The sequence below is a fragment of the Zea mays genome, chromosome 5 (assembly GCF_902167145.1).
Source record: "Zea mays cultivar B73 chromosome 5, Zm-B73-REFERENCE-NAM-5.0, whole genome shotgun sequence".
In the NCBI taxonomy this organism is placed as follows: Eukaryota; Viridiplantae; Streptophyta; class Magnoliopsida; order Poales; family Poaceae; genus Zea; species Zea mays.
The window spans coordinates 1,493,128-1,499,380 of record NC_050100.1 but is presented as its reverse complement, the minus strand read 5'-3'; the positions used below and the strand labels follow the sequence as shown (position 1 = coordinate 1,499,380).

The 6,253-nt window shown below is 49.7% G+C and overlaps 2 protein-coding genes across 2 annotated transcripts; both read right to left on the bottom strand.

Moving 5' to 3' along the window:
• Positions 1-1,612: 1,612 nt before the first annotated feature.
• Positions 1,613-2,804, bottom strand: LOC113455422 (uncharacterized). Its single transcript, NM_001366669.1, has one exon. The coding sequence runs from the start codon at positions 2,691-2,693 to the stop codon at positions 1,749-1,751; it is 945 nt and encodes a 314-aa protein (NP_001353598.1). The 5' UTR covers positions 2,694-2,804; the 3' UTR covers positions 1,613-1,748.
• Positions 2,805-2,962: 158 nt separating this feature from the next.
• Positions 2,963-5,401, bottom strand: LOC103625720 (uncharacterized). Its single transcript, XM_008646110.4, has 5 exons — positions 5,053-5,401; positions 4,319-4,850; positions 4,045-4,228; positions 3,769-3,972; positions 2,963-3,698 (listed from the first exon to the last, which is right to left on the bottom strand). Exons 1-5 carry the CDS (start codon positions 5,255-5,257, stop codon positions 3,300-3,302), a joined length of 1,524 nt encoding a protein of 507 aa, XP_008644332.2. The 5' UTR covers positions 5,258-5,401; the 3' UTR covers positions 2,963-3,299.
• Between the last annotated feature and the right edge of the window lie 852 nt (positions 5,402-6,253).

Genomic DNA, 6,253 nt, shown 5'->3' with positions numbered 1-6,253 from the left:
GACCCGTGAGAATTAAGAAGAAAGCTCACTCGGTCTAAGTGACCGTTTGAGAGAGGGAAAGGGTTGAAAGAGACCCGGTCTTTGTGACCACCTCAACGGGGACTAGGTTCTTTGGAACCGAACCTCGGTAAAACAAATCACCATGTCATCCACTTTATTTCTTGGTTGATTTGTTTTTGCCCTCTCTCCCGGACTTCGATTTTATTCTAACGCTAACCCCGGCTTGAAGTGTGCTTAAAATCTGTAAATTTCAGTTTCCGCTTATCCACCCCCCTCTAGGCGACTTTCAGTTAGCTCTACTCATGAAAGGTTGGCTGGACAATCAAGAAGGTCAACATCATCTTGTGCTCCCCTCTCAACTCAGAAGAGAACCTCTTCTAATCCATTCGAAGTACTTTCTGCCATGACAATTGGGAACACTGAAAAGTCTAGTGTTGCTAGCCAGTCTTCCTCTGCCTCAACTCATTTCAAAAGAAAGAAGTCTCGCAAGCAAATCCCTTCTGGTCATGGCCCGATAACTTGGAGTTTGTCAGGTTGTTGTTCATATGATTCAAATGCCATTAGCAACGACAACTTGTGTTCCCCTCTAAGTAATGAGGATGGGCCAAGCCGTGTGGAGCTAGTCCTTGCAACAAATGATGAACACTCGGTTGAGCAACGAATGGTCCAACTTGTGGCTACTTTTCAACAAAAGGAAGATGAATTGGATGCTCTTCATGGACAAGTGGGTAACCATAGCCATAATAATGAAATGCATGCCTCTACCAGTCACAATGAACAACGTTCTGAACCTACACCCACTCTTGAGGAGATACAAAGAATGATTTCTGAGGGTGTAAGGGCACAGTACATGCAAACACACTATTCCATGCGACCGGGGTATGTGAAGCCATATCCACCGGAAGTTGACATTGTACCCTTTCTGAACAACTATCACCAACCACATTTCAGCAAGTTCAATGGAATCGGGTCTCCACATGAACATGTGGTTCATTTCTTAGCTGCTTGCCAAGACACCTCCCACAATGGTGCTCTCCTCCCCCGGCAATTCGTACAAACATTATCAAAGCCTGCTTTCACATGGTATAGTAAGTTGGCACGGGCTCCATTAGAACATGGGAACAAATGCAAGATGCTTTCCTTGAGCATTTCTATAGCACGCAAATGACAGTAGGGTTCACAGAGTTGACCCAGACTCTACAAAGGGCCAATGAAAAGGTGGCTAATTTTATCAATAGATGGAGGAATTTAAGCCTTCATTGTCCTCGGCCTATTATTGAACCAGAAGCAGTATGAATGTGCATGAATAACTTGAGCACTGACATGACCATATATTAAGTAGAGGATTTGGGTTGTGAAAGTGATGAGTTGTGAAAGTGGGAGGGCAAAACTGAGTATAGGATTTGGGCGGGAGTAGATCTGAGCAAGACGTCCAGACTAATGGTTTAAATGTAAATGTTCACTAAAAACAAAGCAACTAACGTAAAATAAAAGTGATGATATATACGATGATGCCTGTGTGCATTATGCATGCATCGTGAGACAGTTAAAAAAAACGTATTGGCGATACCGGCAACACGACAAGTCGACAACACCAATGCGCACGACAAAGATCATCTCCGATCACAACAAAGCTGAAGGTTCACACATCTTCTATGCGTCTGACCACCGTAAGAAAAAAGAAATTAACAGTGCAGCTTCTGATCGGCCGGCCGTTTTGAACTGCACACAAATCTCCACCACCGTGCTCATGATCTTGTGTTGTGGGCTGTGGCATCCGACGGCGGAGGGTGGAGAGGAGAAACAATTACGACGGCGGCGGCCTCCTCCTGCTCCTCCTCCACCGACGGCAGGCTGGGCTCCCACGTCCTCCCGACTCCCCTGATGAGCTCCATCGGCAGCTGGGGCACCGGGCTACTACGGTCTCTCCGCCGCCTCCCTTTCCGCCTCTTCTTCTTGTTCCCCTTCTTTGTCCTTGTCTTCTCCTGCTTTCTCTCGGCCGGCTCATCGTCGTCTTTGCTCGGCCTCGGCTCCATGGCGAGCCCCTGTTCCACTGGCACTAGCTCCCTGGAGCGGCACTCGGACCACCGGTCCCTGGACACGAAGTATTCCCTCGCGCTGCACGACGGCATGGAGGTAGTAGTACTAGTAGTACCGTCACCCTCCGCGGCCGCCTCGCCTTCCGACGACGACACCACCGCCGCGCCGTCGCCTTCTTCTTCTTCTTCGTCGTCGTCGTCCTCCTCCACGTCGTCGTCAGCGAAGGCGCCGATTGAGCTCTCGGGGATCTTCTGCTTCAGCCTGACGACGGTGCTCTCGGGGAGCAGCAGGAACTTCTGGCCCGGGAAGAGCGGCTCGAGCGGGCGGACGACGGCGCCGTGCGGGTTGCGGAACACGTCCGGGTGCGCGAGGCAGAGCCCCGGCGGGTGGTTCCGGATGACGGTGCAGGCCAGCACAACGCTCGGGTACACCTCCACCACGCCGCCCCGCATCACCACTCGCACCACCGCCTCCTTCCTCGCCGCCACCGACGACGAGCTGCTCAGCTCCATTGACACGCCAAGCGGCGGCGGCGGCGGATTCTTCTTCTTCTTCTTCGGCATGCCGATGGCGGCCCGGAGCGCGCGCCGCACCGACTTGCCCAGCGGCACCGTGACGCAGGACGGCTGATGCACGCCGTCGCTGCGCGGCATGTCGATCGATGTATGACTCACTGGATGTCTGGATAACAAACCAAATCGAAGCACAGAATAAATAGCATGCAGTGGCAGTGCAGAGAAGAAGGGAAGGTGGCTGGATGTCAGCTAGTAGTTTCTTGTTTGCGTTCCTTGCCCAGTTGTCCTTGTCCCTGGAAACATCGATGCCGCGCAGGCGCAGCCCAGCCTCCAGCGAACTGGACGAGGCCCGAGGGGAGGCCATGCGCGCCAATGCAATGCAATTATGCAACCAATATGATGCTGATTCTGATTCTTTTTAGGACAGGAGTATACAATTGCAAACACAATCTTCAGCAAACAACCAATTAGTAATTTGCTGGTCTACAAGTGTCGACAAACCACACATAAAGAAAGGTGCGACATGGAATCACCAGCCAGCCATGAATCACGAGTATACTATCAATCAAATCAAAATCAAACCAAAGCTACAAAAAGGCAAGCAACAAGGATATTTCAAGGAAAAGGAACTCAAAGAAATTAAATACTATTATGTTATCCGTAACACAATCCAAGGAGCGCCTAGCTCCTGCCGTATTCATCTCCCCCCACAATCCTCCACAAGCGAATAATCAGAAAAACTAACTAGGCCTGAGCGCGGGCGGCCGCGGGAGCTGCCGCTGCAGCCGGTGCGGCACCTCGGGCCGCAGCAGAGAAGGCGGGTAGCGGCGGGAACTCCTCCACAAGTATGGGCTTCGTGGCAGGGGCCGGGTGGCGACCGTTGCCGGAGTAGCCGCGTCCACGTGGGCGGCGCGCGTAGCCACTCTGCTGGTGGTGGTAGTACCCAGTACCGCCGTTGCTGCCCTGGTCGTGGTAGCCGTCGCCGCCGCCGCCCCTCGGAGCACCGTTGCTCGCCTCGTTCTGGACAACCCTGCCATTGTCGCGGCTGCGGCCTCGGAAACCGCCGCCATTGGAAGAACCATCTTCCAGGAAAAAAGTACGCCTTGGTGGAGCAAAGGAGAGATCTTTCAACGGGATGACGACCTGAAATCATATTTCTGAGCAAATGCCGGTCAAAGATAATGTTAATGAGAGTAGAGGCAAGGAATCGTACCTTCTTAGGTACCTTTGCCTCCGGCTGAGGCTTCTTCGACTTTTGCTGAAGCTTTTCTGCCTTGATCATGATGGCTTCCCCATCATCTACCTTATTCTTCAACATCTGCAGGCCCCTAAATTCATCGTCACAGACCTTCCTGGCCTCAGTTCTTGAGGCATCTTCCGAGGACTTCTTCTGTTCTCGCTCGTACTCATCAAGAGTCTGTTCAAAAATTTTGGAAATCAAGAACAGCAGGGGTTTAAAATTTTGGAAATCAAGAACAGCAGGGGTTACCTTTTTCTCTTGTTCCCTGGGTGGTTCCTCGGTCTCGGATAAATCTTGCTTCTTCAACTTATCGTTGCTCCCACCGTTCTTAGAATTCTTGTTCTTCCTTTTCACGGAGCCATTGAGCTTCTCCTTTCGAACAAATACGTTGTTGGTTCTAGGGCCATCTTGTCCGTTGTTACAGGCAGCAGCCCTGGAAAAAAAAACATTGATTTGATTTTATTCAATACAATAATCTGCAGACTTGCGAGAGGAAGATTGGAATAATTTGCATAGAACTTACACCGAGGCAGCCGCGACTTCCACATTGGCAGGAGTGGCAGCTTCGTCGTGATGATCGGCCTCTGAGCTAGCATCAGAAGTGACCTTCTCCTCAGGCTTGTGTTCAGCCCCTGCAGTAGCAGGGCCAGAGGATGGCTGCTTGGTCTTAACCACGTACTTCTGGACCTTCCTCTTGTAGCGAACCTCAGGGTATCCCTGCCTACCACCGTTACAGCTGCCATTGACATTGGCAGCAGCACCGGCATTGTCGCAGCCATGAACAGTTTCCGCCCGATTGGGAACTTGAGGCCCCTCTTCGCCAGCACCAAGAGGGAATCCATGCTCCAAATAGAATTCTTTCCTCTGCAATCTCAACTTTGCTTGCTGCGCCCACAGTTTCGTCTGCTCCTGTCTCAGCTTCCTTTGTTCCTCCGACAACAACTGCATGAGACGGCCTCCATCCTCCATGTTCTCCTTAAGCTTTGTTTCCTCTCCCCTCAGCTTTATGAGTACATCTCTCAACCTTTTCAGCTCGTGCTCAATATTTCTCATACCTGAAATGACAGACATTAATATTTCTCATACCTGCAAACTCAATATTTCTCTCAACCTTTTGTTCCGATCTAAGCGTTGTTTGAGGTGAGTCCGCTGTAGTGCTAGCTGTACCATACTAATTGACGATGAACACGGCGGCGACCGGTAGAGTAGAGACACACCGGGAGCCGGATAAGGAATGTATTGTGTGTATGCACGTACCATTATCTAACTGGAGTTTAGTGAAGTAAAGGTGGTTCTTATGCGGGGCCTTCTCCTTGCCGGTCCCGGCGGCATCGGAGGCGGCCTCAGCCTTCCTGGCGGCGGCGGCGGCGGCGGCCTCGACCTTGGTGATGGCCACGGATACCGCGGCCTCTCCGGACTCGCCGTCCGCGAGATCGAGCAATCCAAATTTGGAGTTGGCCATCGCACACGGTCGAAACTCAGATCTCAGTCGAAGTCGATCTTCACGGCTTTCGCTTCACGCGGACCTTAAACCCTAGCCTTAAATAATCTAGCAGGCGTAACTGATGAAGACGCGGCGCGCTAGATGCCTGCCGATATGATCGGTAGTTTTGGTTGGCGAGGACTCGCCCTTATTTATAGGGGCGGCTGTGTTGATCATATGACAAGGTCAAATCTGATACTCATAAGAGCGCGCAATATCTATTTTTAGATTGGGTTGAGTGCATTAGGGATGACGGTTGCATTGCATGCGGCCGTTATTATTGTGAGGCTGCATGCTTGTGACGTGACGCCTACTCAACTTATGGTACCTTGATCTGCTCTACAATTATTTGTCTCCAAGAAATTTGTATTTCTAATAGGCTTTTTTTAACCATCTATTCTTGTAGTATAATTATTACGTATTGAAATAATAGTGTGTACCTTTGATTTCCTCCAAAAATCCTAAAAAAGCATATATTTATTTTAATTTTAAAATAACTCTGCTTTGCTTCAAAAACTGAAAAGGTATATTTATTTTAATAATACAAGTCTGTTTGTTTTGGAACGTTAGGGGAATACTAGTCCTACAAACCCGCTTTGGGGAATAAGATAAGCCTCCCGAACAATCGAGAACATCTTTACCCAGTACAATACGACGATAGGTCCCAAAATTTCAATCAAAACAAAGAACAACCGAGAAATTTAACGAAAAAGATAAACGTTCCAAGCCAAGGGTTCATCTAAAAGACCACAATAGTCAGGTACCAATGAAAATCAACACGTAGAACTTCACCAGCGACTGATTCAAAATTTTGTTTGTGCTGAAGTACAATCGGGGGTTTGTTGATCTATATAGTAGAACATCCACTGAAGAAGAAAGAAGCCATGCATATTTTTCGGTAAGCAAGCAGGTGTTGTACAACCCATGGCCTTGGGAGCATCTACTTTTAAGCCTTGCACAATGTTGGTGCCACAA